Source organism: Erythrolamprus reginae, chromosome 1 (assembly GCF_031021105.1).
Source record: "Erythrolamprus reginae isolate rEryReg1 chromosome 1, rEryReg1.hap1, whole genome shotgun sequence".
Taxonomy (NCBI): domain Eukaryota; kingdom Metazoa; phylum Chordata; class Lepidosauria; order Squamata; family Dipsadidae; genus Erythrolamprus; species Erythrolamprus reginae.
Genome location: NC_091950.1, coordinates 422,158,488 through 422,171,004, shown reverse-complemented (window position 1 = coordinate 422,171,004; position 12,517 = coordinate 422,158,488). Strand labels below are relative to the sequence as shown.

At 41.0% G+C, this 12,517-nt stretch overlaps 1 protein-coding gene across 1 annotated transcript in view; it reads left to right on the top strand.

The window, feature by feature from the left end:
- The window catches only part of TRPV1 (transient receptor potential cation channel subfamily V member 1), a 39,512-nt gene that overhangs the window by 9,757 nt on the left and 17,238 nt on the right, over nucleotides 1-12,517 (top strand). The window contains exons 4-8 of the mRNA XM_070731495.1: nucleotides 408-548; nucleotides 4,607-4,905; nucleotides 6,969-7,145; nucleotides 9,264-9,428; nucleotides 10,323-10,418. Coding sequence (XP_070587596.1) covers nucleotides 408-548; nucleotides 4,607-4,905; nucleotides 6,969-7,145; nucleotides 9,264-9,428; nucleotides 10,323-10,418 — 878 coding nt within the window. The remainder of the gene's footprint in view (nucleotides 1-407; nucleotides 549-4,606; nucleotides 4,906-6,968; nucleotides 7,146-9,263; nucleotides 9,429-10,322; nucleotides 10,419-12,517) is intronic.

The window sequence follows — 12,517 nt, the reverse complement described above, 5'->3', positions numbered from 1 at the left end:
TTTGAGATCTTCTAGTCCAACCCCCTACTTAGGCAGGAAACCCTACATTACTTTAGGCAGATGGTTATCCAACATCTGCTTAAAAACCTCCAGTGTTGGAGCATTCACAACTTCTGGAGGCAAGCTGTTCCACTGATCAACCATTCTGACTGTCAGGAAATTTCTCCTTAGTTCTAAAGTACTTCTCTCCTTGCTTAGTTTCCACCCGTTGCTTTTTGTCCTATCTTCAGGTGCTTTGGAGAATAGGTTGACTGCCTCTTCTTTGGGGCAACCCCTAAGATATTGGAAGACTGCTATCATTCTTGAAGTCCACCCATGCTGGCTGAGGAATTCTGGGACTTGAAGTCCACCCATTGTCAAGCTAGCAATGTTAAGAAATCCTGATCTAATGGGGTTTGTCGTTGTAGGTCAGACGGCCCTCCACATCGCCATTGAGAGGCGCAACATGTACCTGGTCAACCTCTTGGTGGAAAACGGGGCGGACATCCACGCAAGAGCCCATGGGGAATTTTTCCAGAATATCAAGGGAAAGCCAGGATTTTATTTCGGTAAAATCAAAGCCAACTTTCAAATGCTTGTCCAAAAATATCTTAATTTTAATTTTAATTTTAATTTTAATTTTAATTTTAATTTTAATTTTAATTTTAATTTTAATTTTAATTTTAATTTTAATTTTAATTTTAATTTTAATTTTAATTTTAATTTTAATTTTAATTTTAATTTTAATTTTAATTTTAATTTTAATTTTAATTTTAATTTTAATTTTAATTTTAATTTTAATTTTAATTTTAATTTTAATTTTAATTTTAATTTTAATTTTAATTTTAATTTTAATTTTAATTTTAATTTTAATTTTAATTTTAATTTTATTTAATTTTTATTTAAGAGGCTATGATTAGAAACATAGAAACATAAATTGACGGCAGAAAAAGACCTCCTGGTCCATCTTGTCTGCCCTTATACTATTTCCTGTATTTTATCTTAGGATGGATTGATGCTTCTAGAGCAGTTGGGTTGGACTAGAAGACATTTAAGATCCCTTCTAAACCAATGATTATATGTTTTATGGAGACGCCCCCCCCCCCCATACACACATTGGAGAGGCAATCCTCAACTTTCCGCAGTTACCCTTCCCAATTATCATTTTAACCCATATAAATGGTTATAACTGTTTCAACCCCCTCCTACAGCTAGTCCTGGACTTACAAGCAAAACTGTATGAACAGGAAAGTTTTAAAAAAATAGTACAGTATATAGAAATTTATATAAATGTAGGAGATTTACGGTAATTCTGCTTGGGCAGGGGGTTGGACTGGATGACCTGCAGGGTCCTTTCCAGGCTGAACTTGTTAAACGTAAGGTTGCTTTAAGATAGTTGAAGAAAATACATGTAGATAGAAACATAGAAGATTGACGGCAGAAAAAGACCTCCTGGTCCATCTAGTTTGCCCTTATACTATTTCCTGTATTTTATCTTAGGATGGATCTATGTTTATCCCAGGCATGTTTACATTCAGTTCCTGTGGATTTACCAACTACGTCTGCTGGAAGTTTGTTCCAAGGATCTACTACACTTTCAGTAAAATAATATTTTCTCATGTTGCTTTTGATCTTTCCCCCAACTAACCTCAGATTGTGTCCCCTTGTTCTTGTGTTCACTTTCCTATTAAAAACACTTCCCTCCTGGACCTTATTTAACCCTTTAATATATTTAAATGTTTCGATCATGTCCCCCCTTTTCCTTCTGTCCTCCAGACTCTACAGATTGAGTTCATTAAGTCTTTCCTGATACGTTTTATGCTTAAGACCTTCCACCATTCTTGTAGCCCGTCTTTGGACCCCTTCAATTCTGTCAATATCTTTTTGTAGGTGAGGTCTCCAGAACTGAACACAGTATTCCAAATGTGGTCTCACCAGCATTCTATATAGCGGGATCATAATCTCCCTCTTCCTGCTTGTTATACCTCTAGCTATGCAGCCAAGCATCCTACTTGCTTTCCCTACTGCCTGACTGCACTGTTCACCCATTTTGAGACTGTCAGAAATCACTACGCCTAAATCCTTTTCTTTTGAAGTATTTGCTAACACAGAACTGCCAATACAATAGTCAGATTGAGGATTCCTTTTCCCCAAGTGCATTATTTTACATTTGGAAACATTAAACTGCAGTTTCCATTGCTTTGACCATTTATCTAGTAAAGCTAAATCATTTACCATATTGCTGACGCCTCCAGTAATATCAACCCTATTGCACACTTTAGAGTCATCGGCAAATAGGCAAACCTTCCCTACCAGACCTTCCCCTATGTCACTCACAAACATATTAAAAAGAATAGGACCCAGAACAGACCCTTGTGGCACATCTACCACGCCTGCTGGAAGTTTGTTCCAAGCATCTACTACTCTTTCAGTAAAATAATATTTTCTCATGTTGCTTTTGATGTTTCTCCCAAAATACAAGCACAACTGTATGTACAAGAAAATTTTTATTCTTTTGTTAGTTAGATGGGCTTCTACGTGTACGGTCAGGTACACAGAACCAGTGGAAAAACTTTGAATTTTTTTCCTTTTCCCCCTTCTGGGTTCTGGTATGTTTTTCCTATCGCAGTAAATGAGGTTGAATGTGTATAATTTTAGAAGAGCTGTATAGCAGATAATATATATTTTTGTGTTCCAGTGTGTAATATGTATGTATACCTATGGCATATATACATAGAATTAAATAGTATACAGTAGAACCTCGTGATACGAACCCCTCGTCATACAAACTTTTCGAGATACGAACCTGGGTTTCGGAATTTTTTTGACTCTTCTTACGAATTTTTTTCACCTTACGAACCCGCCGCGACAAACGCCGAACCCGGAAGTTGGGCAAAAGTTCGGGTTTAGCGTTCGGGTTTGGGAGGCCGCTGAGAAGCAACGACGCCTGGCTGTCACCTTTGCAGAAGAGCTGTGGAGCTGTCGGCTGGTCGGGAGGCTCAAACGGAGGTGGGGAATCCCAATAGGGAATTCCAGGGGCAGAGCTTTGATGTCACGAAGACGTCCTTCCTGGCCGGCTGAAACATGGACTCCAGGAAGGACGTCTTCGTGACGTCAAAGCTCCACCCCTGGAATTCCCTATTGGGATTCCCCACCTCCGTTTAAGCCTCCCGACCAGCTGACCGCTCCAGGGCTCTTCTGCAAAGGTGACAGCTGGGCAGCGGTGCTTCTCGCTGGCCTCCCGAACCCGAACCCGAACTTTTGCCGAACTTCTGGGTTCGGTGTTTGGGAGAATGCTGTTTCAAAAGGTGACAGCTGGGTGGCGCCGCCCAGCGGAGCACCGTTTTTGCGATATTTTTTTTTTTGCTTGCGCGGATTAATCAGTTTTACATTGTTTCCTATGGGAAACATTGTTTCATCTTACGAACATTTTGCCTTACGAATCTCCTCCCGGAACCAATTAAGTTCGTAAGACGAGGTATCACTGTATTTGGGATCTTCAGTAATAGTAAATAGATAGGGAAATTGTATCTCTTTGAGGTGAGGAGAGGCCAGGCACCCTAAACCAAACCCTTGAGGTGAGTGACGTCAAGTTGGCCATCTTTAAGCCAGTCACATGACCTTTAAGAAACACCAGTCACATGATCATCAAGCCACTCCCATCTGGTCACATGGCCGGCAAGCCACACCCACAAAAATAAGCCACACCCGCAGTGTGGTAGTAAAATTTTTTGCAGCCCTTCACTCTAATGCCAAGGCAATAGAGATAAGGAAGTGCAATGCTTGCAAAATATTTTATGGGCAATAATGGGGAGGTGTTGATGAAGATGTCAGAGATGTTGTTGTCTCTCAGACATTATGGAGTAGTTATGTATCCAATAGGAGGAGTATTGGAGGGGGGGCGTTGAGGTAGAGACTATAAAATGTAATGCTTTTGAAATTCTAAGCGTGGCTTTTGGCTGAAACCTCAATTTGAGGTCAGGCTAAAAAATCCATCGCACTTTGCAAACTGTTGTTATTATTATTATTATTATTATTATTATTATTATTATTATTATTGTTATTATTATTACTACTACTACTACTACTACTACTACTATTATTATTACTCTCCAATAAATACTCTTTTGATTTTTTAAAACGATCTAAGTTTCTTTTGTTATTTCTAACATAACAGAAAATTTTTTACGTTGTTAAGCAAAAAAAAAATTAAGTTAATTTTGCCCCATTTTACGACCTTTCTTTCCTCTGTCGTTAAGTGAACCACCGCCGTTGTTAAGTTAATCACACATTCGTTAAGCTTCCCCATGGACTTGTGTGGCATCCGGTGTGTGTGTGTGTGTGTGTGTGTTATGCGATCCCCTTTTACGAACGTCCGATAAGCCAAGTCGATCGGGAAGGCAGATTCACTTAACACCTGGGCTACAATGGCAGTGATTCGCTTTACAACCGAGGCGAGAAAGGTCGTAAAGTAGGGCAAACCCTGCATAGCCAGTGGGTTAAATTTGGGCCTTCTGTCGCATCGTACGTCGACGAAGTAACCGGGGATGTTCAATTCCGTTCAAATGGAGCCCGAGGGTCCCCACTGTCTCATGCGCCTCTTTCCTGTTGGATTTTGGCCCCGCAGGAGAGCTGCCCCTTTCTCTCGCCGCCTGCACCAACCAGCTGAACATCGTCAAGTTCCTGCTGGAGAATCCGTACCAGCCGGCCAACATTGCCGAGCAGGATTCGATCGGCAACACCGTCCTCCACGCCCTGGTGGAAATCGCTGACGACACTGACGACAACACCAAATTTGTCACCAAGATGTACAACGACGTGCTGATCCTGGGGGCGAGGATCAACCCCACCCTCCGACTGGAGGAAATCACCAACCGCCGAGGGCTGACCCCGCTCACCCTGGCTGCCAAGACGGGGAAAATACAGGTAGTCCTCAACTTATGACCTATTCGTTTCGTGACTGCTAGGAACAGTCCCACCCTTGCACAAGAGTTGGCACTGAAAAAAAAATGAATTATACACCTCTACTTACGAACTTTTCTAGATAAGAACCGGGTGTTCAAGATTTTTTTGCCTCGTCTCATTTAAAAACCCGAGCCTCTGAAACTGTAACCGGAAAAGGCAGGGAGAAGCCTTTGTGGGGCCTCTCCAGGAATCTCCGGGGAGGAAACAGGGCCGGAAAAGGAGGGGAGAAGCCTCTGTGGGGCCTCTGTAGGAATCTCCTGGGAGGAAACAGTGCCGGAAAAGGCGGGGAGAAGCCTCCGTGGGGGCTCTGTAGGAATCTCCTGGGATGAAACAGTGCCGGAAAAGGCAGGGAGAAGCCTCTGTGGGGCCTCTCTAGGGATCTCCTGGGAGGAAACAGGGCCGGAAAAGGAGGGGAGGAACCTCCGTGGGGCCTTTCTAGGGATCTCCTGGGAGGAAACAGTGCCGGAAAAAATCTCCTGGGAGGAAACAGGGCCGGATAAGGTGCAAAGAACCCTCAGGGGGGCCTCTCTAGGAATTTCCTGGGAGTAAACAGGACTGGAAAAGGCGGGGAGAAGCCTCCGTGGGGCCTCTCTAGGAATCTCCTGGGAGGAAACAGGGCCTTCACCCTTCCTGTGGTTCCCCTCCCCTTTTTCAAGGCTGCAACAGCGCCTTGAATTAATTAATTCTTAGCACCTGTGACCTAGAATCTGTTTTTGTGTTTGTGCAGCTGCTCTTGACATCCCAGCATTTTCCTGACCCGAACATTGAGAATAGGATCGTTCATTAAGTCCTCCCCCCGTCTGATTCAGATGAAACTCTGGCTGGAGATCTGACCGGCTCCATTTCCCTTTCTTCGTCTCCAACCTTTTCCTCATCCCTTTCTCCTTCTGGTTCACTATCTGATTCCTCTTCCAGCCAGACGGGTCTTCTGAAATCAGACGGCTCCCACTCCTCTGAGTCCAAATCAGCAGCCATAGGAGCTGGCCTGAAGCCGACCACAACACCAAGATTGCCCTCAATTTACAATTGTCATAGGACCGAGAATTAGTTGTAAATTGTGGTCGTCATTCAGGGGTTTTTAATTTAATTTAATTTAATTCAATTCAATAATTTAATTTAATTTAATTTAATTTAATTTAATTTAATTTAATTTAATTTAATTTAATTTAATTTAATTTAATCTAATCTAATCTAATCTAATCTAATCTAATCTAATCTAATCTAATCTAATCTAATCTAATCTAATCTAATCTAATCTAATCTAATCTAATCTAATCTAATCTAATCTAATCTAATCTAATCTAATCTAATCTAATCTAATCTAATCTAATCTAATCTAATCTAATCTAATCTAATCTAATCTAATCTAATTTTTTAATGTAAATAATGTAATTAATGTAATTAATTTATAGATTTGTATGCTGCCCCTCTCTGGAGACTTGGAGATTTTGCAAGGTTTTTTTGCAACAGTCATTAAGCAAGTGCCACAGGCGTAAACGAACACCAGGATTGTTGATTAAAAAATGTACTGGTTGTTAAATGAATCCAGTTTTGGTTTTTGCCAAGCATCACTATGGATACCAGTAGTAGTATTGGATTGCTAACCGCTACGTGCCACACTGTGCACCGATAGCGAAAATGGAGCCCAAAAGTTTGGTTGCTAAGAGAGACAGTGGTTAAGTGAGTTTTGCCTCCATTATACGTCCGTTGTTAAGTAAATCACTGCAGTTGTTCAGTTATTAACACGGTTGTGAAGTGAATCTGGCCTCCCCATGGATTTTGCTGGTCAGAAGGTCGCAAAAGTGTGACCGTCATAAGTACGAGTCAGTTGCCAAGCCTCTGAACTTTGATCACGTGACTGCAGGGATGCTGCAATGGTCGTAAGTGTGAAAAACGGTCGTACGTCACCTTTTTTTCTCTGTGCTGTTTGAACTTTGATTTAGTAAATAAATAATAAATTTATTTATGTGGATTTAGTAAATAAATAATAGCCAGCATCCGGCCTCCCTTCCTCTCGGCTCCAGGTCTTCGCCTACATCCTTCGGCGGGAGATGAAGGAACCGGAATGCCGTCACCTCTCTCGCAAGTTCACCGAGTGGGCCTACGGACCGGTCCATTCCTCACTTTACGACCTCTCCAGCATCGACACCTGCGAAAAGAACTCCGTCTTGGAGATCATCGCTTACAGCAGTGAGACGCCGGTGGGTTATTTATTTATTTATTTTTATTTATTTATTTATTTATTTATTTTGTCCAATACACAATGAGTGTTTTAGTGGGTATATATCTATATACACATAGTAAAATACATGATGAAGGCTATAGAGGAGATACTCATAGTAAAATATATCTAAGAAAGAATAGAAAAGAAGATATAGGAATAGAACATATCAATGAAAGAATAGAAGAAGAAATAGAGGAATAGAAGAAAGGAATAGGAGATATAGGAGAGCAATAGGACAGGGGACGGAAGGCACTCTAGTGCACTTGTACTCGCCCCTTACTGACCTCTTAGGGATCTGGATAGGTCAACCGTAGATAATCTAAGGGTAAAGTGTTGGGGGTTTGGGGATGACACTATGGAGTCCGGTAATGAGTTCCACGCTTCGACAACTCGGTTACTGAAGTCATATTTTTTACAGTCAAGTTTGGAGCGATTAATATTAAGTTTAAATCTGTTGTGTGCTCTTGTGTTGTTGTGGTTGAAGCTGAAGTAGTCGCCGACAGGCAGGACGTTGCAGCATATGATCTTGTGGGCAATACTTAGATCTTGTTTAAGGCGTCTTAGTTCTAAACTTTCTAGGCCCAGGATTGAAAGTCTAGTCTCTATTTCGAGTGGAGGAGTGAAGGGCTCTTCTGGTGAAGTATCTTTGGACATTTTCAAGGGTGTTAATGTCTGAGATGCGATATGGGTTCCAAACAGATGAGCTGTATTCGAGGATGGGTCTGGCAAAAGTTTTGTAAGCTCTGGTAAGTAGTGTGAGATTGCCAGAGCAGAAGCTACGTAGGATTAGGTTTACAACTGCAGTTAGAGGGGAAGTCGCTTCTTCCACTGGGCATGCTCTCTCGAGGCGTTCGGACTGCGACTCCCAGAATTCTCCACCCACAGGATGCTGGGAATTTGGAGGTCCCACATCTGGAGAATGTCCAATTGGAAAGCTTGGTTGGGGGGTTCCGTGGTTAGGGGCGTATTCGGGATATTTACTTTCTATCCTTTTTCTTTTACGCTGTCATAATTTGATGATACTGAGATTTCGATGGTTTAGATTTAGATTTACATTTAGGTTTAGATTTGGATTTAGATGAAGATTTAATATTTAGATTGGTTTTTTGGGGCGGGAAATGTGGAGAAAAGTGTATATTGGATATGTTCAATATTCCTGGAGGCGTCTGTAATATGGTAAATGATTTAGCTTTACTAGATAAATGGTCAAAGCAATGGAAACTGCAGTTTAATGTTTCCAAATGTAAAATAATGCACGTGGGGAAAAGGAATCCTCAATCTGAGTATTGCATTGGCAGTTCTGTGTTAGCAAAAACTTCAGAAGAGAAGGATTTAGGGGTAGTGATTTCTGACAGTCTCAAAATGGGTGAACAGTGCAGTCAGTTGGTAGGGAAAGCAAGTAGGATGCTTGGCTGCATAGCTAGAGATATAACAAGCAGGAAGAGGGAGATTGTGATCCTGCCGTATAGAGCGCTGGTGAGACCACATTTGGAATACTGTGTTCAGTTCTGGTGCCCTCACTTACAAAAAGATATTGACAAAATTGAACGGGTCCAAAGACGGGCTACAAGAATGGTGGAAGGTCTTAAGCATAAAACGTATCAGGAAAGACTTCATGAACTCAATCTGTATGGTCTGGAGGACAGAAGGAAAAGGGGGGACATGATCGAAATATTTAAATATGTTAAAGGGTTAAATAAGATCCAGGAGGGAAGTGTTTTTAATAGGAAAGTGAACACAAGAACAAGGGGACACAATCTGAGGTTAGTTGGGGGAAAGATCAAAAGCAACGTGAGAAAATATTATTTTACTGAAAGAGTAGTAGATCCTTGGAACAAACTTCCATCAGACGTGGTTGGTAAATCCACAGTAACTGAATTGAAACATGCCTGGGATAAACATATATTCATCCTAAGATAAAATGCAGAAAATAATATAAGGGCAGACTTAGATGGACTATGAGGTCTTTTTCTGCCGTCAGTCTTCTATGTGTCTATGTTTCACTGCCTTGAATTATTTCTAAAAAGAATAAAAGTGGGATATAAATAAATATGTGAATAAATATAATTTATTTACATGTTTTTTTCCTTCCTAGAATCGCCATGAAATGCTCCTGGTGGAGCCCCTCAACCAGCTCCTGCAAGACAAGTGGGACCGGTTTGTGAAGCACCTCTTCTACTTCAACTTCTTCATCTACACCGTGCACATCCTCATCCTCACGGTCGCGGCCTACTATCGACCCACCAAGAACGAAGGAACGGTGAGGCCTCGCCTCCTCCGGCCTCCGGATTGTCGTTCTTTTCCCCTTAACAGCAGGCCTTCTCAAACAGTGGGGTTCGAAACGATGCTGGGGGGGACGCGCGTGTGATCCTGGGGAACACGCAAGGTTGGGTAGCACGTTCCTAGCTGTACGGTCGATGCTATGGTACGGCAGCGAAAATGGAGCTGTGCGCGCAGTTCCATGTCTCCGGTGCATATGTCCGAGCGAAGTTTTGCTTCTGCACATGCACAGGAAGCAAAATCGGATGAGGGGACGCGTGCGAGAGAGATTTGGGTGGGTTTTTTGCTTCTTCGCATGCGCAGAAGCAAACAAATCACTGAACTCTCACATGTGCCTGTGTCCCGATGAGAGGTTTTAGTTCCTGTGCATGCGCCTATGTCAGCTCCAGCACCTGTGTGTGCGCTGGTCAGCTGATTTTCGGCCTTGGGGAAGGCCGTTTCACCCTCCGGAAGTTTCAGGGAAGCTTCCTGAAGCCCCGGAGTGCGAAAAACAGCCCAACGGGCAAACCGGAAGTCTGTTTTTTCCAAACCAGTTTGGCTGTTTTTTCACCATCCCAGGCTTCACTGAGGCCTGTGTGCATGCATGGGGGCGGTGGGGGATTGTGCTCATGCATAGGGGGCAGAGGGGCGCGCGCATGTACGGGGGGAGGAAATGGGTGTGGGTATTTGCCCACACACTCATTTAGTTCACCATCACGGGTCTAGGGTTTCCTGCTCAAGCAGAGGGTTGGACTAGAAGACCTCCAAGGTCCCTTCCAGCTCTATTTTTCTCTGTTCTACGTTAAAGCTTAGTGATCCGGTATTTCCATCCGTTTGATGGCCCTGATCTGCTTGAATTCTCACGCAGCGTCTCTGCTTCCTTCTCTGTTCACAGCCTCCATTTACCTTTCGTCACACGAGAGGCGAGTATTTCCGGGTCACCGGGGAATTGCTGAGCGTGTTGGGAGGCGCCTATTTCTTCTTCCGAGGGGTAAGAGTTTGAACCAACTGCCCCCTCCTCTCAGGAGAGCCTCTCCCCACCATCGTCCATCCCAAAACATGGGAGTAAAAAATAATACTTTAATAAAATTCTACAAATGAGCAGTGTTCCCTCTAATCTTTTTGGGGGGTGGGCAGAAAAGTATAGTGTCTGAGTGGCAGTCCCTTTGGGACTGGATGGCACTCTTTCCCTCTCACTCTTCCCCTCTCGGCTTCTGGGCAGGTTTGAAAAACTCTGAGTTGATGGTGATTTTTAAGTGAGCCATTGCTCACTGCTCAGCTTAGAGGGAACTATGCAAATGAGTATTGTTTTCTATGGGGCATTTGGTTATAACAAAATGGGGGGGAGGGGGAATGAATGATAAATAAGAAGACTAAAAAAGGTGAATAAGCAAATATTTATTTATTTTATTTATTTTATTTATTTTATTTATTTTATTTATTTTATTTATTTTATTTATTTTATTTATTTTATTTATTTTATTTATTTTATTTATTTTATTTATTTATTTTATTTATTTTATTTATTTTATTTATTTTATTTATTTTATTTATTTTATTTATTTTATTTATTTATTTATTTTAATTTATTTATTTATTTATTTATTTTTATTTATTTGTTTACTTACTTAGTTATTATTATTTATTTATTTATTTACTTACTTTCTTATTTATTTTTATTTTTATTTTTATTTTTATTTATTTATTTATTTTCTTTCTTTCTTTCTTACTTACTTACTTACTTACTTACTTACTTACCTACTTACTTACTTACTTACTTACTTACTTATTTATTTATTTTTATTTATTTATATTTATTTACTTACTTACTTACTTACTTATTTATTTATAAAAACCAAACATACATACAGACATACCATGCCTAAATTGTAAAGGCCTAGGGAGAAAGAATATCTCAATTCCCCCATGCCTCATGGCAGAGGTGGATTTTAAGAAGTTTAGGAAAGGCGAGGAGGGTGGGGGCAATTCTAATCTCTGGGGAGAGTTGGTTCCAAAGGGCTGGGGCCACCACAGAGAAGGCTCTTCCCCTGGGTCCCGCCAACCAACATTGTTTAGTTGACGGGACCTGGAGAAGACCCACTCTGTGGGACCTAACTGGTCGCTGGGATTCGTGCAGCAGAAGGCGGTCCCTGAGATAATCTGATCTGGTGCCATGAAGGGCTTTATAGGTCATAACCAACACTTTGAATTGTGACCGGAAACTGGTTGGATTTCTATGGCTTAAATGGCCTTAAATTAAAAGGCAAGAGAAAGAATGACTATCTTGGTAAATTAAGCTAATAGCAGTTAATTCGGGGGGAGAGGGTGTTGTTTGAAATTAACTGTTAGATATCCCAAGTGACAAAATTATATATATATATTCAGAAGCAATATAATTTTAGGAAAAATATACCTGGAGTAAATTGTTTTACTTATAAAGAATATATGAACGATTGATTAAAATGTATAAGAACATATTTACTGCAATATTGTATCACCTAAAGATATATGGATTAATGTAAGGATTATTGAAAAAATGTTTTAAAAAATGCCCCCCCCCCCAAAAAAGAGATTATGTGACTCGGGGACTTGGGGATTGTCGTAAATACAAGTCAGTTTCCAAGCATCTGAATTTTGATTGGGTGACCATGAGAGATACTACCATGGCTGTGTGAAAAAAAGTCACTTTTACCCCATTGTGGCAACTTTCAATGGTCACTAAACGAATGGTTATATAAATCGAATACTATCTATATTCCAACCAGGATCCAGAGGTGTGATGGGGGAAATAAGGGACAGAGGTCCAGATGTTAACCCCAGCAGCAGCCTGACCTTTCTCTTGTGGTATCCTTAAAAGAACCATGAGGACTACTTATCTATCTATCTATCTATCTATCTATCTATCTATCTATCTATCTATCTATCTATCTATCTATCTATCTATCTCATCTATCTATCTATCTATTCATTCATTTGTCCAATACACAAATACATAGGAAGAAAGATAGACATGTGATAATATAAAAGAGGGTGAAAGTGAACTTAGAGGAGAGGATATATGAAAGGAAGAGAATATATAGGATAGTTGAA